Consider the following 25958-nt stretch of genomic DNA (forward strand, 5'->3'; position numbering starts at 1 on the left):
CATGGGATTTTGTACACTACATTGGTTTTGCTCATGCTGGGTATTGGGTCCTTCGTTCCAGTGAGTTGTTGTCTGAGCGTGGCTGTTGGTTTGTGTGCTGTTATGAATCCTAGTGGTCGCAGTAGTCTGGCTGTCAGTTCTGAAATGCTCCTGATGTATGGTAGTGTGGCTAGTCCTTTGGGTTGTGGCATGTCCTCGTTCCGTTGTCTTTCCCTTAGGCATCTGTTGGTGAAATTGCGCGGGTATCCGTTTTTGGCGAATCCATTGTAGAGGTGTTTTTCTTCCTCTTTTTGCAGTTCTGGTGTACTGCAGTGTGTTGTGGCCCTTTTGAATAGTGTCTTGATGCAACTTTATTTGTGTGTGTTGGGGTGGTTACTTTCGTAGTTCAGGACTTGGTCTGTGTGTGTGGCTTTCCTGTGTACCTTCGTCTGAATTCTCTGTTCGGTGTTCTCTGTACTATCACGTCTAGGAATGGGAGCTGGTTGTCCTTTTCTTCCTCTCTCGTGAATCGGATTCCTGTGAGTGAGGCGTTGATGATCCGGTGTGTGTTCTCTATTTCTGTGTTTTTAATGATTACAAAGGTGTCGTCCATGTATCTGACCCAGAGTTTGGGTTGAATTTGTGGTAAGACTGTTTGTTCTAATCTTTGCATAACTGCTTCTGCTATGAGTCCCGAGATGAGTGAGCCCATGGGTGTTCCGTTGATTTGTTCATATATTTGGTTGTTGAATGTGAAGTGTGTTGTGAGGCACAGGCCCAGTAGTTTAAGTATGCCGTCTTTGTTGATAGGTTCCCCGTCCTGTTGTCTGTTCTGTATGTCCAGCAGGTTGGATATTGTTTCTCTGGCTAGGGTTTTGTCGATAGAGGTGAACAGTGCCGTTACATCGAATGAGACCATGGTTTCTTCCTTGTCTATGTGTATATTTCTGATGATGTCCAAGAATTCCTGTGTTGACTGTATAGAGTGTCTGGATCCGCTGATCAGGTGTTTCAGTTTCTGCTGTAGCTCTTTAGCCAGTTTGTGTGATGGTGTCCCTGGTAGTGATACTATGGGTCTGAGTGGGATGTCTGGTTTGTGTACTTTAGGTAGTCCATAGAATCTGGGGGTGTTGTTGCTTTCAGGTTTCATTCTTTGTAGGTCAGACCTGGTTATCTGTCCGTTTTTTTGTAGATTCCTCAGTGTATTGTTTATCCTATTGGTGAGCTGTGGGGTGGGGTCAGACTCCCTCTTTTGGTAGGTGTTGGTATCTGCAAGTAGTTGTTGCGCTTTTTGGATGTACTCTGCTTTGTCCAGGATGACTGTCATTCTGCCTTTGTCTGCTGGTAGTATGATTATGTTCTTATCGTTTCTTAGTGATTTTATTGCTTCCCTCTCCTTGGTGTTGAGGTTGTGTGTTTGTGTTTTCCTTGTTATCATAGGTACGAGACTTTGTCTCACTGTTTGTTGTGTCTCTTCTGTCAGTCCATTGTTCCTGAGTGTGCATTCCAGTGCTACTAGGAAGTCTGCTGTCTTGGCGTCCCTGTGGTTGTAGTTGAGTCCCTTGGACAGTATTGTTCTTTCCGTGTCTGTGAGCTGTCTGTGGGAGAGGTTTCTAACCCAGGTGTGTGTTGTGGTGTCCTCTTTGTTGTGTGTTAGTTTGGCCATTTTTTCTTTTAGTGCTTTTTTTTTGCGGTGTGTGGTCCTGTTCTGTACTATGGTGATGGCCTGTTCTATGGTCCGGGTCCATTCCTGATTGGTGGGTTTTGAAATTAACGAATTTTGGCGCGCAATTTCTTGTCTGTATTTGTGAAGTCTGTTGTGAGCGTCTGTAATCATTACCTGGATCATCCTGAATCCGTTCTGTCTGGCTGTGTCCCTGGCTTGTGGGTTGTTGACTGGTGGTCTGTATCTGACACATGGTGGAAGGATTCGATTCTTTCGGCATTCATGCAGGAACCGGAGTTGTTCATATGTGGTGCTTAGGTGGTTGGCACAGGATTCCCATTTCCTGGTTTGTCTTAGCATCTCTTGCCCGTAGGTCTTCAAAGTTTGTGAGAAGATTTGTAGCTCGGGTGCTCGTTGTTGTGGTTCTGTTCGCCGAGCTGGGAATTTGTGTTGCAGACATTTCGTCCCCGGTCTAGGTGACATCCTCAGTGCTTGGGAGCCTCCTGTGAAGCGCTTCTGTGATCTTTCCTCCAGCATTTATAGTGGTTTGAATCTGTCGCTTCCGGTTGTCAGTTCCAGCTGTCCGCTGCAGTGGTCGGTATATTGGGTCCAGGTCGATGTGCTTATTGATTGAACCTGTGGATGAGTGCCATGCCTCTAGGAATTCCCTGGCTGTTCTCTGTTTGGCATTTCCTATAATAGTAGTGTTGTCCCAGTCGAATTCATGTTGCTTGTCATCTGTGTGTGTGGCTACTAAGGATAGCTGGTCATGTTGTTTCCTGGCTAGTTGGTGTTCATGGTGTTCAGCTATCCTTAGTAGCCACACACGCAGATGACAAGCAACGTGAATTCGACTGGGACAACACTACTATTATAGGACAACCAAACAGAGAACAGCCAGGGAATTCCTAGAGGCATGGCACTCATCCACAGATTCAATCAACAAACACATCGACCTGGACCCAATATACCGACCACTGCAGCGGACAGCAACTGACAACCGGAAGCGACAGATTCAAACCACTATAAATGCCAGAGGAAAGATCACAGAAGCGCTTCACAGGAGGCTCCCAAGCACTGAGGATGTCACCTAGACAGGGGACGAAACGTCTGCAACACAAATTCCCAGCTTGGCGAACAGAACCACAACAACGAGCACCCGAGCTACAAATCTTCTCACAAACTTTGCCAGTATCTACTGAGTTATCTATGACCCTTTCCCCTGTACTCCTCACCATTCAGTTTGTTTGTTTGTCCTGAAAACTCTGATTAATATCAGAAATCTGTCCAGCAAACTGAGTGGTGCCATTAATGGCTGTGGACCTGTTTTGTGAAATTGATTATTTTGTTGAGAGACCTCAGTGTGACCACAGTTCCTGATTCATTTGTGAAACAACAAGAGGAAGGAGATGGGTTTGATTAATTTTTTGGTGGAAAGCTGGCCCACGTCGATAAGAAATTTGGAGTAGATTTAATTTTTGATAGGTTTGAAGCCTGGCTTGTTGGTACCTTCTGTAAAATGGTGTTGTCTGTTCAATTTGTAATTGATGATTGGATTGTCAAGGCTGGGACCAGAGGTTGCTATAGCAGTCCGCAGAGCCGCAGTGTGAGCAAGGTAGCACTTTAAGTAGAACCATTACAAACTCAGGGATGTCAGTAATCAGTGCTAACTGCTCTCTGTGTGTAATCCTTGATGTGGTCCGGTAATCGGGGAACTGTGTGAAGCCATCAAACAAATTATAATCAACACTCTACCTCAGCGATTGGCTCATTCGCTGTCTTGCAGTTAGAGACAAATAGCTTATACTCCACAACCCTCCCACCTCCCCAACAACCTTGATTTTCCTGCTTCACATAGATTCTTCTTTATCTCACATTTAATCGGAGGTATTTCTGGACCTTTTGGATGCTGTTTCACAAGCGTGTGATTTGGAGTCAGCGGGGGACTCTCTCCCTCACAGGAGGGAAGGCTGGAGGGAGAGCTGGTCGAGGTGTTTGAAGGTTTGAAGAGGGTCTGGACAGAGCAGATAAGCATACATCATTCTCACTCACGATAGACTCAAGAGAGGTTGTACAAAACATCATTTTGGGAGTACTGTGTGCAGTTCTGGCCATTCTTCTATAGGAAGGATATTATTAAATGGACAGCACGATGGCTCAGTGGTTAGCACTGCTGCTTCACAGCACCAGCGTCCTGGGTTCGATTCCCACCTGTCTGTGTGGAGTTTGCACATTCTCCCCGTGTCTGCGTGGGTTTCCTCCGGGTGCTCCAGTTTCCTCCCACAGTCACAAAGATGTGCAGGTCAGGTGAATTGGCCAGGATAAATTGTGGAGAAAGTGAGGACTGCAGATGCTGGAGACCAGAGTTGAAAAATGTGGTGCTGGAAAAACACAGCAGGCCAGGCATCCCTTGGTGTTAGGTGTGTTAGTCAGGGGTAAATATAGGGTAGGGAAATGGGTTTGGGTGGGTTCTCTTCGGAGGGGCAGTATGGACTTGTTGGGATGAAGGGCCTGTTTCCACACTGTAGAGAATCTAATCTAAATTGGAGAGGGTGCGGATAGGTTTACCAGGATGTACTGGGAATGGAGGGCTTGAGTTATAAGGAAAAAGAATCACATGACACCAGCTTATAATCCAACAGGTTTATTTGGCTTCACCTGATGAAGGAGCGTCGCTCCGAAAGCTTGTGATTTCAAATAAACCTGTTGGACTATAACCTGATGTTGTGTGATTTTTAACTTTGTCCATCCCAGTGCAACACCGGCATCTCCACCTCACGAGTTATAAGGAGAGGCTGGATGGGCTGGGAGTCTTTTCACTGGGAGTGAAGGAGGTTGAGGGGTGACCTTATCGAGGTTTATAAAATCATGAGGGGCATCAACAAGGTGAATAGCAAAGATGCTTTATTTTTCCCTAAGATGGGGGAATTTAAAACTATTTTTAAGGTGAAAGGAGAAAGATTTTAAAGGGACCTGAGGGGCATCGTTTTCACACAGAGCGTGGTCCGGGTGTGGAACGAGCTGCCAGAGAGCTGCAGGTATAGTTACAATAGTTAAAAGATATTTGGACAGGTACGTGGATAGGAAAGGGTTTTTAGATTAGATTAGATTACCTACAGTGTGGAAACAGGCCCTTCGGCCCTCAAACCACCATGCCGCCCTCTGAACCACCATGCCGCCCTCTGAACCACCGTGCCATCCTCTGAACCACCATGCCGCCCTCTGAACCACCGTGCCGCCCTCTGAACCACCATGCCGCCCTCTGAACCACCGTGCCACCCTCTGAACCACCGTGCCATCCTCTGAACCACCGTGCCGCCCTCTGAACCACCGTGCCACCCTCTGAACCACCGTGCCGCCCTCTGAACCACCATGCCGCCCTCTGAACCACCATGCCGCCCTCTGAACCACCGTGCCACCCTCTGAACCACCATGCCGCCCTCTGAACCACCGTGCCACCCTCTGAACCACCATGCCGCCCTCTGAACCACCGTGCCACCCTCTGAACCACCATGTCGCCCTCTGAACCACCGTGTCGCCCTCTGAACCACCGTGCCGCCCTCTGAACCACCATGCCGCCCTCTGAACGACCGTGCCACCCTCTGAACCACCGTGCCACCCTCTGAACCACCGTGCCGCCCTCTGAACCACCATGCCACCCTCTGAACCACCGTGCCACCCTCTGAACCACCATGCCGCCCTCTGAACCACCATGCCGCCCTCTGAACGACCGTGCCACCCTCTGAACCACCGTGCTGCCCTCTGAACCACCGTGCCGCCCTCTGAACCACCATGCTGCCCTCTGAACCACCGTGCTGCCCTCTGAATCACCGTGCCACCCTCTGAACCACCGTGCTGCCCTCTGAACCACCGTGCTGCCCTCTGAATCACCGTGCCAAATGCAGGCAAGTGAGTCTAGTTTAGATTGGGAAACCTGGTAGATATCGATGATTTGGACGAAGGGTCTGTTTCCGAGCTGGATGACTCTGGCTGAAGGTCAGAGATTCGCAATGACTGGCAAAAGAGGCAACTTAAGGAGGACCTGGGTAGCAGCTTGGATGGAGAGTGAGAGAGTGGTGGAGGCAGGTTCAGCCATGAATTTCAAACAGGAAATCGATAAACACCAGATAAAAGGGCACAATGAGTATTCCAGAAATACATGACAGAGAGCAGTCAGAAACACAATGGGCCAAAGGGCCTCCTGCTCTACTGTAACCATGGTTATGATTCTGGGAGCTGCATCACAGTGGGAGTTAACTAATACAGAGTAACTCATATGGAGTTAACCAACTAACGATTAACTGACAGGAGTCATTAGCACAACCCTGGAACTGTCTGTTACACACAGTTGGATTCTCCTTGTGAAAGTAGAATATAATCGACAGCCACCTTTGATTTAATATATTCCTTTAATGCTAGAATTTCAAAACATTCTGTCAGGAAGATACTGAAGCAACAAACTCTGAAAGCAATCATTTTAAAGCTATCAAAATGTTGCGTGTTAGAGAATTTCATTTTGACATCTGATTTGTAGAGTGTTTGAGGTGTCAGCTCATCATGAGAGCCTATATTGTCGTTTTCCAATCCCCGTACAGTAACAATCACCATGCCTGTTCGCATTTGCAATTGTTTGCCATTCCCAAGTGCTAATGTTCGGCGCCGTTTGTCCAAATATACCCTGAGCATTCACATTTCGCAGTTCTGGAATCTACGGTACAGGAGGGATGGGATAGCACTGGGAGAGGGTGCAGAGGGAGATTTACCAGGATGGTGCCTGGGCTGGAGACTCTCAGTGATGGAGAGAGATTGGACAGGGTGGGATTGTTTTCCTTGGAGCAGAGGGATATGGTTGAGGTGGATAAAATGATAAGGACATAGACAGGGTAGGCAGGAGGAAATGTTTCCCCTTGATGGAGGGATCAAGGACCAAGGGGCTATGTTTAAAGGGAAGGGGCAGGAGGTTTAGAGGGAATGTGAGGAGCAACATCTTCACCCGGGAGTGGTGGGCAATCTGGAACTCCCTGCCTGTAAGGGTGGGAGAGGCAGGAACCCTCATCACACTGAGGAAGGATTTAGATGTGCTCTCGTACTGCCAGGGGTATGGGCCAAGCTGGAGAATGGGATTGGAATAGATAGGCAGTTGTTTTTGACCAGAACCGACTGGAGGGACCATTTCCTGTGCTGAAGATCTCTATTTACAAGTTTCAAAGTGAATAGTCTCACACTTCCCTATGACCAGATCATCTGTCTTCTGTTTTCGACAATATTTGTTTGAGGGATGATTATTGACCAGGACAAGGGAGACCTCTTCTCCTCATCCAAATAGGGCTGGGCGACCTCTCACATCCACCAGAGAAGCCGAGTTGTAGACATTGAAGATTGACTAACTCTGATAGTGCAGCACTCCCTCAGATGTGACTTTAGTGTGAGGCTGGGACTTAACGCACAAGCTGCGGACTCTGAGGTGGCTGCACTGCCCACTGAGACACTGTTTTACCTGTCTGTACCAGTCAGAAAACATACACTGATTCCCAGAGAGGTGAGGGTGCTGGACCAATGCAGCAAGTTCAAATCAACTCTGCACACAAGCCTGCGGTTGGTTTTAATTCAGGATTTGTGTCCCTTTTGTTCAACGTGTCTCCACCCTCAGCCCCCTACTTCCCCTAACTCTCACCCTGAAATAATTCAAAATAAATGCCTGCACCAGAGCTTCTGATTGAAGTTGCGAGGTTATCTTGGCTCTGACTGCTGCATTCGTTCAGGTAATGAAAATAGTCAGGATTAAATTCACTGGTTCTTTATCCAGTCAATTGTCTGATTAAATGCTGAGGAACAACTTGCAGAGACTGGTGCAGTAATTACAGCATTGGCACAGGCCACTCCCCACCTCTAGTTTATGTCACTGTCACACCATTCACCTCACCCCACCAACAGCTCTTTCTAATCCTTTTCCCCCATGTTTTTATCTAGTTTTCTCTCAAATGTATCTTCATCTCAATCTATCTCTGTAGAAGATAACTCCACATTCTCCTCTCTCTCTCTCTGTGTCTCTCTCTCTCTCTCTTTCTCCCTGTCTCTCTCTCTCTCTCTAATACAGAAGTTTATCCTAAATCCCTGACTGGATTTATTAGTGACTTGCTTAAAATGCCTCTCGATTCCCTGGATTTAGATCTTGCTCATGGAAATGTCTTCTGCCTGACTCGGCATCAAAACCCTTTCGTAATTTCAAAGACCTTTTATCAGGTCATCCTTCAACCTCCCACCTCCCAATGAGAAATGCCCTCTCTGTTCAATCTATCCTGTTTGTCCTCCTAAAGCCTTCTCATTCTGTATTCTGTGCAGGAAATCGCATAGAGCCATAGAGTCATACAGCACAGAAACAGACCCTTCAGCCCAACTCCTCCATGTCCACCAGGTTCCCTAAACTAAACCGGTCCCACTTGCCTGCATTGGGCCCATATCCCTCTAATCCTTTCCTATCCATCTACCTGTCCAGATGCTTTTTAAATGTTATAATTGTACCAGCCTCCACCAGTTCCTCTGGCAGTTTGTTCCATATACGCACCATCCTCTGGGTGAAAAAGTGGCCCCACAAGTCCCTTTTAAATTTATCCCCCTCTCACCTTAAACCTATGTCTTTTAGTTTTGAACTCCTCCCCCCCTAGGGAAAAGACCTTGGCTCAGCACCTTATCAATGGTTTTATAAATCTCTAATCACCCTTCAGCCTCCCACACTCGAGGGATAGATGTCCAAGCCTATCCAGCCTCTCCCTATGACTCAAACCTTCCAGTCCCAGTCACATCCTGGTAAATGTTGTCTGCATCCATTACCATTTAATAACATCCTTCCTATTGCAGGGCAAGCGAAACTATATACAGTACTCCAAAAGTGGTCTCACTAGTGTCCAGTACATCTGCAGCATGATGTCCCAACTCCTATAGTCAATGCTCTGACCGATGGAGAGGAGGGGGGCGTACTAAATGCCTTCTTAACCACCCTGTCTACCTGTCATATTGCTTTCAAAGAAGCCCTGGGTCTCTCTGTTTGACTCAACAAAATTATCAGAGTACTGCAGGGAGGAAAACTGTTCCTGTTCATAAAAGGCCCAAGAATAAGTGGCCATAGATTTACTGTGCTTTGTAAATGAAGCAAGGGGAATATGAGAAACAACGTCTCACCCCGTGAGTAGTTCGGGTGTGGAATTCACTGCCTGGAAATGTCAGGGAGGCAGGTTCAACTGAGGCATTCAAGAGGATACTGGTTGGTTATTTGGATAGAAAGGTGAGCAGGGATATGGGGACAAGGCAGAAGATTAGTGCTGAGTTTCGATGCTCATTGGGAGAGCTGGAGCAGGCAGGATGGGGTGATGGCATACTTCTGCATTGTAACACTTCTGTCACTTTACAAAGCAGCCCGCTTGATTGGAATCACTTCACAAACAACCACTCCCTCCACCACCAACGCTCAGTAACAGCAGCGTGTACCCTCTACAGAAATCCATCAAATATCCTCAGCACCTTCCAAACCCACAGCCACTTCCATCTGGAAAGACAAGAGCAGCAGATACATGGGAACGCCACCCCTTCAAGTTCCCCTCTGTGCCACACACTATCCTGACTGGGAATATACCACTGTCCCTTCAGTACTGGGTTAAAATCCTCGAATTCCCTCTCTAAGGGCAGGTCTACCTTCAGCATGATATGGTGTTGGACTAGGGTGGACAAAATCGGAAGTCACATGACACCAGATTATAACCCAACAGGTTTATTTGAAATCCCAAGCTTTCGGAGCACTGCCCCTTTGTCAGGGGAAGTCATCTGAGGAAGGAGCAGCCTTCCAAAAGCTTGTGATTTTAAATAAAGCTGTTGGACCATAATCTGGTGTCCTGTGATTTCTGCCTACAGCACATGGACTGCAGCGGTTCAAGAAGGCCGTTCTCTACCACCCTCTCAAGGGGCAACTAGGGACAGGCAATAATCACTGGCCTAGCAAGCGGCACCCTCATCCCACCGGTGAATAAACACAAGGGTTTTCTAGTTTGTACTGCGTGGGTCAGACATGTGCTCTGAGGTGATTTGACAGAAGGTTTTGGAACAGCTACACGATGTACGTTGCTGAGGGTGTCGGGAGGAACAGTCAGGAGGAGTGTTATACAGGGGACGGGGGGGGAGATGTGTTGTTGCAGACAGTGGCGAGGGGCATCTGTACAAAAAAGCTGGTTAATGGGTAACGTGCAAGATGAACCTGTTGTGATTTAGCGAGTGATTGAACAGTGCCCAGTGGGATGAAATGGTGATGGGGTTTGACAGGGGCACATCACTCGCAATGAAAATAACGCACTTTTCTCTTTCTTCTCCACCTCCCTCCTCCTGCCACACCCGACTGTTACAGAGGAAGGCCTTAACCATGAGTGTAAACTCTGCAATCAAACGTTCGACTCCCCCGCCAAACTGCAGTGTCACCTGATCGAGCACAGTTTCGAAGGAATGGGGGGCACCTTCAAATGTCCAGTGTGTTTCACAGGTACGGGCTCCAGGGTCTGGCCGCAGTGACTGCGGTAGTGCAGTGCTCCCTCAGTACTGCAGCATCTGTCAGGGGTCGGGTGGGGGGCACTCAGAAATCCTGGGCTGGTGTTTGAACCCTCCGACCCAGAGGTGAGACCAACGCACGGCAAGCCAGCACAATCAGGGGCTTTTGATTTCTCGCTGCTGCCTGAGTTGAGTCATCTCACCTGACAGTCCTGCTTGCTGGCTGTGAATAATTTAGATTTGACCTCAAATGTGCAATGAGAACGGTTTTCAGCAGCGAACTGTGATCCAGAGTGGACTCCCTGTGCATTCAGTGGTGACACTCCTTTCTCTCTCACAGCGTTGTCCACTTCCTCTTAATGCATCAGGAATGTTCACTTCACCTCAAACTCCCACCCCCTCCCTCCCTATGGGAGTGAGCTCCACACTTCCCCCACTCTCTGGGAAAAACCATTTCTCCCAAGCTCCCTAATGGATTTATCACTGACTATCTCACAGTGACCACCTCTAGTTTTGCTCATTCCAACACTCTGTGCCTTCAGCAGAAACATCTTTCACTTCCACCTGATGAAGGAGCGACGCTCCAAAAGCTAGTGTGCTTCCAATTAAACCTGTTGGACTATAACCTGGTGTTGTGTGATTTTTAACTTTGTCCACCCCAGTCCAACACCAGCATCTCCAAATCACCTTTCTGAATGTTTTCAAGACCGTTATGAATCTCTGAACTGTTACAGTCCAGAAAGTGACCAATTTGGCCCACCATGCCTCCACCATTTTGATCCCCTAGTGCCAACCTCCTGCCTTTTCCCCATAGCCCTGCTCAACATTTCTTTCCCAATTCCACTCCTGAATGTCTCCGTTGAACCTGCCTCCCCCACATTCCCAGGCAGTGTGTTCCAGACACGAACATCTCGCTGGGTGGAAACGAGTTTTCTCACATCACTTCAAATCTGCACCCTCTCCTTCTTGTATCTTTTTATAAGCAGGAACAGCTTCGCCTTGCCTGCTCTGTTCAAGCTGCTCCTGGTTTTGAAAACCTCTATCAGCTCCTGTCTGCCAGCCTTTCCACAGGTTGAAATGGTCCCCATCGACAGACCACTACAGTACAAAACCAGAAGTGTGACCACTTACCAGGACCGTATAAATTCGCAGGGTGTATCACAACAACAGCGCTTCACCCAGAGACTGCACAATGTCACTCAGGAGGGAGATAAATTCTTTGCAAGAAAATCCCCAGCTTGGTGAACAGACCAACAACTTCAACCACAGCGCCTGAGACCTGGGTATAATTCCCGCCTCAGGCGACTGTCTGTGTGGAGTTTGCACGTTCTCCCCGTGTCTGTATGGGTTTCCTCCGGGTGCTCCGGTTTCCTCCCACAGTCCAAAGATGTGTGGGTCAGGTGAATTGGCCATGCTAAATTGTCCGTAGTGTAAGGTAAGGGGTATGTGTAGGGGTATGGGTGGGTTGCGCTTCGGCGGGTCGGTGTGGACTTGTTGGGCCGAAGGGCCTGTTTCCACACTGTAAGTAATCTAATCTAATCAACCAGAGCTTCAGATCTTCACTAATACCTTAAACGTCTTCAATCTATGAGGCAGAGGCCTTGGTTTTTATTCCCGCCCTCCCCCCACCATCGCAGTAGATGGAATATCCGATCGGGATGCCTCACCTCCTGGTTTCCTCCTGCTACATCTGCACCTTTTGCAGACAGAGTGTGTCCTTTTGTATAATCCGCTGATCCAGCCCAAGCTAACGGAAAGGCGAATTGTGAGGAGGTAAAACAAGATAAGCCAAACAAACTGGTGCTCCAATACCAGAGACAGGGAGGACTGCGGATGGTGGAGGCCGCAGTCAATAGACGTGAGGCTGGATGACCACAGCAGGTCAGACAGCGGAATTAACTTCAGAGGCTGGAACCCTTCAGCGGGACTGAAATATTAACTCTCCTGCTCCTCGGATGCTGCCTGACCTGATGTGCTTATCCAGCTTCACACCTACTGACTGGTGCTCCAAGCTTGTCAGTTCTGCAGTTGCTAACATTCCTGGGAACAGCTTTGCGAAGCTAGCAAGCTTCCCTTTACAGATGTTGCACAGATTTACAAAGTACCAGAGGAATTTCTGTTGGTTTGTGATCTCACTGAAGTCAGCCATGCGTTCTGGCAGCAGAACCTGGGAAATGTGAGGTGTGGTTACGCTCTGAAAAGTCGGGAAAAACTCTGTGCCAAAAAAAATCCTGGCAGGCAATTAATGATTCCTACATCCTCCGCACCTTCCAAATTTCTTAAAAGCAAAGATTTGATTTTTTTTTCTGTGCTGTTTTACCGTAAAAGCACATTATCAATGTCAACACTGAAAGGAGTAGCTCATTCAGGTTATTTTTTTAAGTCTGCAGTCTGTGCAGTTTACTTGTTGAGTCCAGCTGGATATTCCCCAGTTCCAGAGAGCTTTCTCAGTCAATGCAGTGCACTGTGTGTGTCCACTCTCACCCAGCTTTCCCTGGATTAGCTCCTCTGAACATTTTCAATGGCAAATCCTGCCCCAGGGCTCACAGGGCAGAGAATTCACTGTGTTTTCTTTTCCCCACTCACTCACTGCTTCATCGATTTGTACATTCCACAAGGAAGCCTTTTCCGTCTGTCCCATCTCCTGGCTTCCTGACAGACCTGAAACAGCTCCATTGTCCCCTGACCTTTCCCGACAAGTTCTGTTCCCCTTCCAACAATTCCCTTTGGAAAATTCTTGCCGAATCTGCTTTCATCGCCCTTTCTGGCAGTGCATTCCAGATCACAACAACTAGAGCTGTTCTGGAAAAATATCTTCTGTTTTCCCAACACCAACACCCCCTGCACTCCTCATTGTAATCTGTGTCTCTCTGGGCACTGACTGTCCAGCAGCTGGGAAGTTAGTTCCTCCTTATTTGTATGATGAAACCCTCTTCATAAACCAATAAGACCCCTGCATCATAAGGTCAGAAGTGGGGATGTTCACCAATGATTGCCCAGAGTTCAGCAATGTTCACGCCTCCTCAGATACCGAAGCAGTCCACGTTCAAATGCAACAAGATCTGGACAATATCCAGGCTTGGGCTGACATTCACACCACACAAATGCCAGGCTACCACCATCACCAATACGAGACAATCTAACCACTGCCCCTTGACATTAAATTATATTAGCATTGATGAATCCCCCACTATTAATCTCCTGGGATTGCCATTGACCGAAACAAGCAGAAACATAATGGCTACAAAAAAGGTCAGAGGCTAGAAACGCTGCAGCGAATAACTCCCCTCCTGACTCCCCAAAGCCTGCCCACCATCTACAAGGCGAGAGTCAGGAGGGTGATGGAATACTCCCCACTTGCCTGGATGGGGGCAGCTCCAACAACTTTCAGGAAACTCGACACCACCCAGGACAGCAGCTGCTTGATTAGCACCAAGTAACATTTGTGCCACACAAATGCCAGGCAATGACCATTCCCAATGAGAGACGCTCTCATCACTGCCCCTTGACACGCAACAGTGTTACCCCATCACTGGGTCCCCATTAGCAAAACCCTGAGGATTACCATTCACTAGAAACTGAACTGGACTGGCCATTTAAACACACTGGCTACAACAGCAGGTCAGAAGCTATGAATCTTGCTGTAATTAATTCACCTCCTGACCCCCCCAAAGCCTGCCCACCATCTACAAGGCCCAAGGCAGGAGTGTGATGGAACTCTCCCTATTTGCCTGGATGGGGGTAGCTCCAACAACACTCAGGAGTCTCAACACCATCCAGGACAAAATAGCGTGCCCACATTCACAAAATTCACTCCCTCCATTACCAACACTCAGTAGCAGCAGTGTGTACTGTCTGCAAGATGCACTGCTGAAATTCACCAAAGATCCTCAGACAGCTCCTTCTAAACCCACCACCACTTCCATCTGGAAGGACAAGGGCAACAGATCCATGGGAACACCACCCCCGGCAAGATCCACTCCAAGCCACTCACCGATCTGGAAGCATATTGTCATTCCTTCAGTGTTGCTGGATCAGAATCCTGGAATTCTCTCCCTAAGGGCATTGTGGGTCTACCTACAGCACATGGACTGCAGGGGTTCAAGAAGGCAGCTCACCCCCACCTTCTCAAGGGGCAACTAGGGACGGGCAGTAAATACTGGGCCCAGCCAACGATACCCACATCCCATGAGTGAATAAATAATGTTTTCACCTCACTGTAATGACCTTGCAAATTGGTTCCTCAATGTCCTTCCCAGTAGTTGGTGGGCCTGTAGATGACCCTGAGCAATTGCAACTTAATCACTCCCTAACTCTTACCAGGTCAATTCTGCCCTTGACCCCTTTGGGATTCTCTCGTTCTCCAGCACCCACCTTCATCAATAATGTTGCTCTTCGCTCTTTTCATCCTTTCCTGTCTTTCATGAACACCTTGTGTCCCCAAGAATATCTAACACTCAGTGCTGCCATTCCATGATCCAGGTCTCCAACATCACCACAACATCCGGATCCCTCTGTATGTGAATCCCACAGAACGTGACTCTGTATGACCCAACCATCTCAGTTAATGCTCACCTACGTGCATCGTCAACGTCTCGCAGTGAACTCACCTCACACCTTGCTGTTTCCTACTCTCCTGCAATCCTTCCCAGTTTCCTGTGGACTGTAGCTCTCTGATATTACCTCCTGGTTAAGACCATTAGGCATAAGAGCAGAAGTAGACCATTCAGCCCATCGAGTTTGCTCCGCCATTCCATGAGATTGCAGCTCCAAAACGTCAACTCCAATTTTCTGCCATTTTCCCCCCATCCCTCGATTTCTTTCCTCTTCCCACAGACTCGCGCAGTTTACTTCAGTCCTCCCCTCTGGGACGCCCGGACCAACCAACCCAACCACCCCGTGGCTCAACACTTTAACTCCCCCTCCCACTCCACCAAGGACATGCAGGTCCTTGGACTCCTCCATCACCAGACCATAGCAACACGACGGTTGGAGGAGGAGCGCCTCATCTTCCGCCTGGGAACCCTCCAACCACAAGGGATGAACTCAGATTTCTCCAGCTTCCTCATTTCCCCTCCCCCACCTTGTCTCAGTCGATTCCCTCGAACTCAGCACCGCCCTCCTAACCTGCAATCCTCTTCCTGACCTCTCCGCCCCCACCCCACTCCGGCCTATCACCCTCACCTTGACCTCCTTCCACCTATCACATCTACAACGCCCCTCCCCCAAGTCCCTCCTCCCTACCTTTTATCTTAGCCTGCCTGGCACACTCTCCTCATTCCTGATGAAGGGCTCTGGCCCGAAATGTTGAATTTCCTGTTCCTTGGATGCTGCCTGACCTGCTGCGCTTTTCCAGCAACATATTTTCAGCACTACTTCAATCCTCCCCAGCATCATGAACAACTTGGAGAAAGTGAGGACAGCAGATGCTGGAGATCAGAGTCAAGAGCGTGGTGCTGGAAAAGCGCAGCAGGTCAGGCAGCATCTGAGGTGCAGGAGAGTCGACATTTTGACCATCAGAAATGTGATGAAGAGCTTATGCTCGAAACGTTGACTCTCCTGCTCCTCAGATGCTGCCGAAACGGCTGTGCTTTTCCAGCACCACACTCTTTGACAGCAATACCATGTTGTCCCACCAGGTTCCTTTGTGACCCTTGCAGCCAGCAACAGGAGACAGACAAGAAAGTGGACTTAAAACAGGCAGGTGGTACGGAGGGCACACTCAGGGCTGAATGGCCTACTTGTGTTCCTTTGCTCCCATACTTCCTCAGAGGGTTGTAGGGGTCTGTAATTCACGGCCAGAAAGCCTGGAAAGGCAGGCAAACGTTTCTAGATGGTTTGAAATGCCATAGCACACAAGGCTATAAGCCAGTGCTAGAAAAGAGGATTAGAATAGATTGATGCCTGGTGCAGACAATGACGGGCCAAAGGGCCTCTGTGCTGAAGAAAACTCTTTGTCTCTATGAATCAGAAACCCTCCCCCTGGACCATCTCTCCAGCCACACATTCTTCTCTCTATCGCCCTAATCCTGGACTCAATTGCACGTCCATGGATTCCAATAGATGAAAGAGCTGTTTGCTCATTTCTGCTGAGCTCCTAAATTCAGGAATACATTCCCCTTTCCTGCCCCTGTCAGTGGTCCCAATGTAATCACAGTCACTCATGAGGCATTTGAAGGGGAGGCTTTGGATGACTTAGATATGGGAATAGGGCAGGCAGGAAATGTTTTTACATTCATTAATGGGATGTGGGCATCACTGGCTGTGCCAACATTTATTGCCCTAATTGCCCAGAGGGCAGTTAAAAGTCACCCACGTTGCTGTGGGTATGGAGTCACGTGTACACCAAACCAGGTGAGGATGGCAAACTTCATTCCCTGGAGGCCTTCAGTTACAATCAGCAACAGATTCATGGTCAGCATTAGATTCTTAATTCCAGATTTTTATTGAAATCAAATTTCGCCACCAGCCATGGCCAGATTTCAACCCAGGGTCCCCGGATTGACAATCCGGCAATAAGGCCACTCAGTCACCTTCCGCGACATTGAATTTGGCATTCGGTATTGGAGCTGGTGCAGAGACAATGGGCCCAATGGCCTCCATCTTCTCTGAGACTAATCTGTGATGCCCATGGTTACTCTCTGTCTCCTCTGGTTGGCCTGTTCACTGGTCACCCAGCCTGCACGCTAGCCTGGACTCATCGGCCCCGGGACCACCATGGGTTGGGTGACCAGTTACTATCGCCACCCCCACTGTCTTTGTGCCCTATGCCCATCTCCAAACCCCCACCATCCCAAAATCCCCACCAACCCCCAATCCCCACACCAATCCCCCCCAAGCTCCCACCACCCAAAGCCCCCACCACCCCAAACCCCACACTACACCCAAACCCAACAGCAACCCCTAAAGCCACCACCACCGCAAACGTCCCATCACCCCAAACGCCACACCAACTCCCAATCCCCACACGAAGCCCCCAACATTCCACACCATCCCCAAACCCCCACACCAACCTCTAAACCCACACTGACCCTCAACACCCACACCACCCCCAAACCCCCACACCAACCCCCAAACCCCACACAAACCCCAAACCCCCAAACCTCACACCACCCCCAAACCCCCACACCAACCTCTAAACCCACACTGACCCCCAACTCCCACACAAACCCCAAACCTCCACACCACCCCCAAACCCCACACCACCCCCACACCAACCCCTCACCAACCCACAAACCCTACACCACCCCACCAACCCCCAAACCCCACACCAACCCCCAAACCCACACTAACCCCCAACCCCCACATCAACCTCTAAACCCACACCAACCCCACACCCCACACCAACCCCAAACTCCACACCAACCCCAAACCCCCACACCAATCCCCAAACCCTACAACAACCCCAAATCCCCACACCAACCTCAAACCAACCAAAATCCCCACACTAACCTCAAACCCCACCCCAACCCCAAAGTCCAAACCCCACACCAACCCCAAACCCCATTCCAACCCCAAGCCCCACACCAACCACCACACCAACCCCAAACCCCACACCATCCCCCACACTCCCACACCATCCTCCAACCCCCACACCAACCACAAACCAACCCCAAACCCCAAACTCCAAACCCTACACCAACCCCAACCTCCCACACCAACACCCAACCCCCACACCAACACCCAACCCCCACACCAACACCCAACCCCCACACCAACTCCCAAACCCCACACCAACTCCCAACCCCCACACCAACCCCCAAACGCCACACCAACCCCAAACCCCACACCAACCCCAAACCCCACAACAACCCCCAAACCCCACACCAACCCAAAACCCCACACCAACCCCAAACCCCACAACAACCCCCCCAACCCTTACACCAACCCAAACCCCCACATCAACCCCCAACCTCCACGCCAACCCCTGCACCAACCCCTCAAATCCCCACACCAACCCCCCACCCCCTCACCAACCCCATACCAACCCCAAACCCCAATCCAACCCCCAACGCCCCACACCAACACCCAAACCCACGCCAACCCCCACACCAACCCCAAACCCCACAACAACCCCGAACCCCACACCAACCCCCAAACCCCACACCAACCCTCAAGCCCCACACCAACCCTCAAGCCCCACACCAACCCCAAACACCCCCCAAAACCCCACACCAACCCCAAACCCCCACACCAACCCCCAAACCCCACACCAACCCTCAAGCCCCACACCAACCCTCAAGCCCCACACCAACCCCAAACCCCACACCCCCCACACCAACCCCCCCCCACACCAACCCCCAAACCCCACACCAACCCTCAAGCCCCACACCAACCCCAAACCCCACACCAACCCCAAACCCCACACCAACCCCTAAACCCCAACACGAACCCTAAACCCCACAAAACCCCAAATGCCCACACCAACCCCAAACCCCAAACCAACCAAAACCCCATCACTAACCCCAAACCCAACCCTAACCCCAAACTCCAAACCCCACACCAATCCCCCCCCCCACACCAACCCCAAACCCCCACACCAACCCCAAGCCCCACACAAACCGCAAACCAACCCCAAACCCCCACACTAACCCCAAACCCCACACCAAACCCCAAACTCCAAACCCTACACCAACCCGAACCCCCCACACCAACACACAACCCCCACACCAACCCCCAAACCCCACACCAACCCCAAACCCCATTCCAACCCCAAGCCCCACACCAACCACCACACCAACCCCAAACCCCACACCATCCCCCACACTCCCACACCATCCTCCAACCCCCATACCAACCACAAACCAACCCCAAACCCCAAACTCCAAACCCTACACCAACCCCAACCTCCCACACCAACACCCAACCCCCACACCAACACCCAACCCCCACACCAACTCCCAAACCCCACACCAACTCCCAACCCCCACACCAAACCCCAAACCCCACACCAACCCCAAACCCCACACCAACCCCAAACCCCACAACAACCCCCAAACCCCACACCAACCCAAAACCCCACACCAACCCCAAACCCCACAACAACCCCCAACCCTTACACCAACCCAAACCCCCACATCAACCCCCAACCCCCACGCCAACCCCCGCACCAACCCCTCAAATCCCCACACCAACCCCCCACCCCCTCACCAACCCCATACCAACCCCAAACCCCAATCCAACCCCCAACGCCCCACACCAACACCCAAACCCACGCCAACCCCCACACCAACCCCAAACCCCACACCAACCCCAAACCCCACAACAACCCCGAACCCCACACCATCTCCCAAACCCCACACCAACCCCCAACCCTCACACCCCTCAACAACCCCCAAAACCCCACACCAACCCCAAACCCCCACACCAACCCCCAAACCCCACACCAACCCTCAAGCCCCACACCAACCCGAAACCCCACACCAACCCCAAAACCCCACACCAACCCCAAACCCCCACACCAACCCCCAAACCCCACACCAACCCTCAAGCCCCACACCAACCCCAAACCCCACACCAACCCCAAACCCCACACCAACCCCTAAACCCCAACACGAACCCTAAACCCCACACAACCCCAAATGCCCACACCAACCCCAAACCCCAAACCAACCAAAACCCCATCACTAACCCCAAACCCAACCCTAACCCCAAACTCCAAACCCCACACCAATCCCCCAACCCCCACACCAACCCCAAACCCCCACACTAACCCCAAACCCCCCAAACTCCAAACCCTACACCAACCCGAACCCCCCACACCAACACACAACCCCCACACCAACCCCCAAACCCCACACCAACCCCAAACCCCACACCAACCCCAAGCCCCACACCAACCCAAAACCCCACACCAAACCCCAAACTCCAAACCCCACACCAACCCCCAACCCCCCAACCCAACCCCCCCAAACCTTACACCAACCCTAAACCCCACATCAAACCCAAACCCCCACATCAACCCCCAACCCGCACGCCAACCCCCGCACCAACCCCTCAAATGCCCACACCAACCCCAAACCCCACACCAAACCCCAAACTCCAAACCCCACACCAACCCCCAACCCCCCCAACCCAACCCTCCAACCTTACACCAACCCCAAACCCCACGCAAACCCCAAACCCCCACACCAACCCCCAAACCCCACACCAACCCTCAAGCCCCACACCAACCCTCAAGCCCCACACCAACCCCAAACCCCACACCAACCCCAAAACCCCACACCAACCCCAAACCCCACACCAACCCCAAACCCCACACCAACCCCTAAACCCCAACACGAACCCTAAACCCCACACAACCCCAAATGCCCACACCAACCCCAAACCCCAAACCAACCAAAACCCCATCACTAACCCTAACCCCAAACTCCAAACCCCAAACTCCAAACCCCACACCAATCCCCCAACCCTCACACCAACCCCAAACCCCCACACCAACCCCAAGCCCCACACCAACCGCAAACCAATCCCAAACCCCCACACTAACCCCAAACCCCCCAAACTCCAAACCCTACACCAACCCGAACCCCCCACACCAACACACAACCCCCACACCAACCCCCAAACCCCACACCAACCCCAAAACCCCACACCAACCCCAAACCCCCACACCAACCCCCAAACCCCACACCAACCCTCAAGCCCCACACCAACCCCAAACCCCACACCAACCCCAAACCCCCACCAACCCCTAAACCCCAACACGAACCCTAAACCCCACAAAACCCCAAATGCCCACACCAACCCCAAACCCCAAACCAACCAAAACCCCATCACTAACCCCAAACCCAACCCTAACCCCAAACTCCAAACCCCACACCAATCCCCCAACCCCCACACCAACCCCAAACCCCCACACCAACCCCAAGCCCCACACAAACCGCAAACCAACCCCAAACCCCCACACTAACCCCAAACTCCACACCAAACCCCAAACTCCAAACTCCAAACCCTACACCAACCCGAACCCCCCACACCAACACACAACCCCCACACCAACCCCCAAACCCCACACCAACCCCAAACCCCATTCCAACCCCAAGCCCCACACCAACCACCACACCAACCCCAAACCCCACACCATCCCCCACACTCCCACACCATCCTCCAACCCCCATACCAACCACAAACCAACCCCAAACTCCAAACCCTACACCAACCCCAACCTCCCACACCAACACCCAACCCCCACACCAACACCCAACCCCCACACCAACACCCAACCCCCACACCAACTCCCAAACCCCACACCAACTCCCAACCCCCACACCAACCCCCAAACCCCACACCAACCCCAAACCCCACACCAACCCCAAACCCCACAACAACCCCCAAACCCCACACCAACCCAAAACCCCACACCAACCCCAAACCCCACAACAACCCCCCAACCCTTACACCAACCCAAACCCCCACATCAACCCCCAACCCCCACGCCAACCCCCGCACCAACCCCTCAAATCCCCACACCAACCCCCCACCCCCTCACCAACCCCATACCAACCCCAAACCCCAATCCAACCCCCAACGCCCCACACCAACACCCAAACCCACGCCAACCCCCACACCAACCCCAACCCCCACACCAACCCCAAACCCCACACCAACCCCAAACCCCACACCAACCCCCAACCCTCACACCCCTCAACAACCCCCAAAACCCCACACCAACCCCAAACCCCCACACCAACCCTCAAGCCCCACACCAACCCCAAACCCCACACCAACCCCAAAACCCCACACCAACCCCAAACCCCCACACCAACCCCCAAACCCCACACCAACCCTCAAGCCCCACACCAACCCCAAACCCCACACCAACCCCAAACCCCACACCAACCCCTAAACCCCAACACGAACCCTAAACCCCACACAACCCCAAATGCCCACACCAACCCCAAACCCCAAACCAACCAAAACTCCATCACTAACCCCAAACCCAACCCTAACCCCAAACTTCAAACCCCACACCAATCCCCCAACCCTCACACCAACCCCAAACCCCCACACCAACCCCAAGCCCCACACCAACCGCAAACCAATCCCAAACCCCCACACTAACCCCAAACCCCCCAAACTCCAAACCCTACACCAACCCGAACCCCCCACACCAACACACAACCCCCACACCAACCCCCAAACCCCACACCAACCCCAAACCCCACACCAACCCCAAGCCCCACACCAACCGCAAACCAACCCCAAACCCCACACCAACCCAAAACCCCACACCAAACCCCAAACTCCAAACCCCACACCAACCCCCAACCCCCCAACCCAACCCCCCCAAACCTTACACCAACCCTAAACCCCACATCAAACCCAAACCCCCACATCAACCCCCAACCCGCACGCCAACCCCCGCACCAACCCCTCAAATGCCCACACCAACCCCAAACCCCACACCAAACCCCAAACTCCAAACCCCACACCAACCCCCAACCCCCCAACCCAACCCTCCAACCTTACACCAACCCCAAACCCCACATCAAACCCAAACCCCCACATCAACCCCCAAACCCCACGCCAACCCCCGCACCAACCCCTCAAATCCCCACACCAACCCCCAACCCCCATACCAACCCCAAACCCCACACCAACCCCCAAACCCCACACCAACCCCTCAAATCCCCACACCAATCCCCAACGCCCCACACCAACCCCACAAACACCACGCCAACCCCAAACCCCACACCAACCCCCAAACTCCACACCAATCCCCAACGCTCCACACCAACCCCCAAACCCCACACCAACACCCAAATCCATGCTGACCCCCACACCAACCCCAAACCCCCACACCAAACCCCACACCAACACCCAAACCCCCACACCAACACCCAAACCCCCACACCAACACCCAAACCCCCACACCAATCCCAAACCCCACACCAACCCCAAACCCCCACACCAATCCCAAACCCCACACCAACCCCAAACCCCCACACCAACTCCCAAACCCCACACCAACCCCAAACCCCACACCAACCCCGATTCCTGACACCAACCCCAAACCCCACACCAACCCTAAAACTCCACAACAACCCAAACCCCACACCAATCCCCAAACCCCCACACCAACCCCCACACCAAGTCCCAAACCCCACACCAACCCCGAAACCCCACACCAACCCTAAACCCCCACACCAACCCCAAACCAACTCCAAACCCCCACACCAACCCCCAAACTACAAACCCCATCCCAACCCCATCCCCCACACCAACCCCCAAATCACTACACCAACTCCCAAGCCTCACACCCCTCAACAACCCCCAAACCCCACACCAACCCAAAACCTCACACCAACTCCAAACCCCACACCAACCCCGAAACCCCCCAACCCAACCCCCCAAACCTTACACCAACCCCAAACCCCACATCAAACCCAAACCCCCACGCCAACCCCAAACCTCACACCAATCCCCAAACCCCCACATCAAAATCCCAAACCCCACACCAACCCCCAAACCCCACACCAACCCTGAAACCCCTCACCAACCCCAAACACCACACCAACCCCCAAACACCCACACCAACCCCGATTCCTGACACCAACCCCAAACCCCACACCAACCCCCAAACCCCACACCAACCCCCAAACCCACAACAACCCAAACCCCACACCAACCCCATATCCCACACTAACCCCAAACCCCACACCAACCCCATATCCCACACCCACCCCAAACCCCACAACAACCCCCAAACCCCACACCAACCCCCAAACCCCAAACGCCAACCAACCCCAAACACCACACCAACCCCAAACCCCACACCATACCAACCCCCTACACCAACCCAAACCCCACACCAACTCAAACCTCACACAAACCCCCAAAACCCACACCAACCCCAAACCCCACACCAACCCCCAAACCCTACACCTACCCCAAACCCCACACCAACCCCAAACCCCCACACCAACCCCAAACCCTAACCACTCCCCAAATCTCCCACCACACCAAATCCCCAAACCGCAGCACCACCCCAAACTCCCAGCACCCCCCTTGTCATGTCTCACCCTTTTCTGAAGACTCCAATCTACACCCCACCCACCGTTATTGGTGACACATTCATGTCAGATTAATCGTGAGCAGATGTTGGTGATTGGTTTCCAAAGGCTGCTCCTGCCCCAGTTTGCTGCAGGCACTAACCAGGGCCTGGGGTTTGAATGGGTGAGGTTTGGTTTCAGCCTCTCCCATTACTGTAAATCCCCCGCCTGTCGCCTGTCTCTCTCTCTCTCTCTCTGTAATGATAGCGTGTCGAGAATCCTTGTAGGTCACAGTGCATCAGACATCCTTCAGAAAATCTCTCTTCCCAGCTTATGGCATACACCGTTCAATTATTAATGGTGGGTCTCTCTGGTGAACTTCCCCTTTGTCTGTGTTTTTATACATTCTCAGCCCTTGTTTGTACTTATTAGAATTGGAAACATCGCTGCTGTAGTTTTTTCAAGAATTTGCTGTCAGAGGTCTCGGTCAAAGGTCATCCTTGGGTCTCCTGCCTCCCTCCTATCCTGCTACTCCCATCCCCACTGAATCCATTCAGTCTGAATCACGGAATTGCTATAAAGCATGTGGAGACCATTCTGTCCATCGTGTCTGCACTACTTCTATCCCCTAATACTGCCAGTCTCCTGCCTTTTCCCCATGACCCTGCTCACTATTTCTATGCAAATAACCATCCAATGCCCCTCTTTAATGCCCTGCTTGAAACAGCCCCCTCTACATTTCCCAGGCAGTGCATTCCAGGCCCTAACTACTCACTGGGTGAGAAAGGTTTTCCCCATGTCACCCTCGCTTCATTTACACCTCATTTTAAATCTTCAGCCTCTCGATCTTGTCCCTTTTACAGCTTCTCCCTGTCTTAGGCTTACCTTTACCAGCACAGATTGTCAGAGCAGAGAGATCATGTTAGAGTTATACAGGCCTTTGATGAGGCCACAGCTGGTACTAGGTTAAAAAAACAAGGACTGCAGATGCTGGAAACCAGATTCTGGATCAGAGTGGCGCTGGAAAAGCACAGCAGGTCAGGCAGCATCCGAAGAGCAGGAGAATCGACGTTTCGGACATAAGTGTAGTTAGTGGTGTACCTTTGGTGGTATGCATTCGATGGGCTGAAAGGCCTCTTCTGTGTTGTATGATTCAAGGCGTCATAGAGATCTACAGCACAGAAAAAGGCCCTTCAGCCCATCAAGTCTGTGACAGTTGAAAACAACCACCGAACTATTGTGAGCCCATTTTTCAGCAGTTACTCTTGGCTTTGCAAGTGCACATTTAAATCGTTCTTAAGTGCTCTGAGCATTTTGCCCTGACCACCCTCTCAGGCAGTGAGTTGAAAAGTATAAATCAGAAAGAACGGGGCGTTGGTGACCAGAGGCCACAGGTTTCAGAGAATTGAAAAAAGTGTCTGAGGGGGAGTTGGGCAAAGATTTGTTAAACAGCAACTTGTTATGATCTGGAACTTGCTGCCTGATAGACAGTGGGTGCATCTTCAGTGGTGACTTGGATAAGGGGATTGGTAAATATTTAAAAGGAAATACTTTCAGAGTTATGGGTGTGCAAACAGTGGGAGAGTGAGACTAATTGGAGAGTTTTTTCAAAGAGCCAGCTCAGCTACTATGGGCCAAATGGCCTCCTGTGCAGTGAGTCACTATAAAATGCAAAGCAGACAACTGTTAGTAACAGTGAGCTTCAGGTCAAACAGCAATGCCCAGCATTAACAGAGACAGGAACTCCAGCAGTCATCAGAGCAAGGACAGGTCTGCAAAGCAGCTAAGGG

General features: G+C 51.5%; 1 protein-coding gene across 4 annotated transcripts in view; it reads left to right on the forward strand.

Moving 5' to 3' along the window:
• Positions 1–25958, forward strand: part of LOC132815121 (zinc finger protein 521) — a 480095-nt gene that overhangs the window by 399780 nt on the left and 54357 nt on the right. For all 4 annotated transcript variants that reach the window (XM_060823910.1, XM_060823905.1, XM_060823908.1 and 1 more), the window contains one exon: positions 10038–10169. In XM_060823910.1, coding sequence (XP_060679893.1) covers positions 10038–10169 — 132 coding nt within the window. The remainder of the gene's footprint in view (positions 1–10037; positions 10170–25958) is intronic.

This window comes from Hemiscyllium ocellatum, chromosome 4 (assembly GCF_020745735.1).
Source record: "Hemiscyllium ocellatum isolate sHemOce1 chromosome 4, sHemOce1.pat.X.cur, whole genome shotgun sequence".
Taxonomy (NCBI): domain Eukaryota; kingdom Metazoa; phylum Chordata; class Chondrichthyes; order Orectolobiformes; family Hemiscylliidae; genus Hemiscyllium; species Hemiscyllium ocellatum.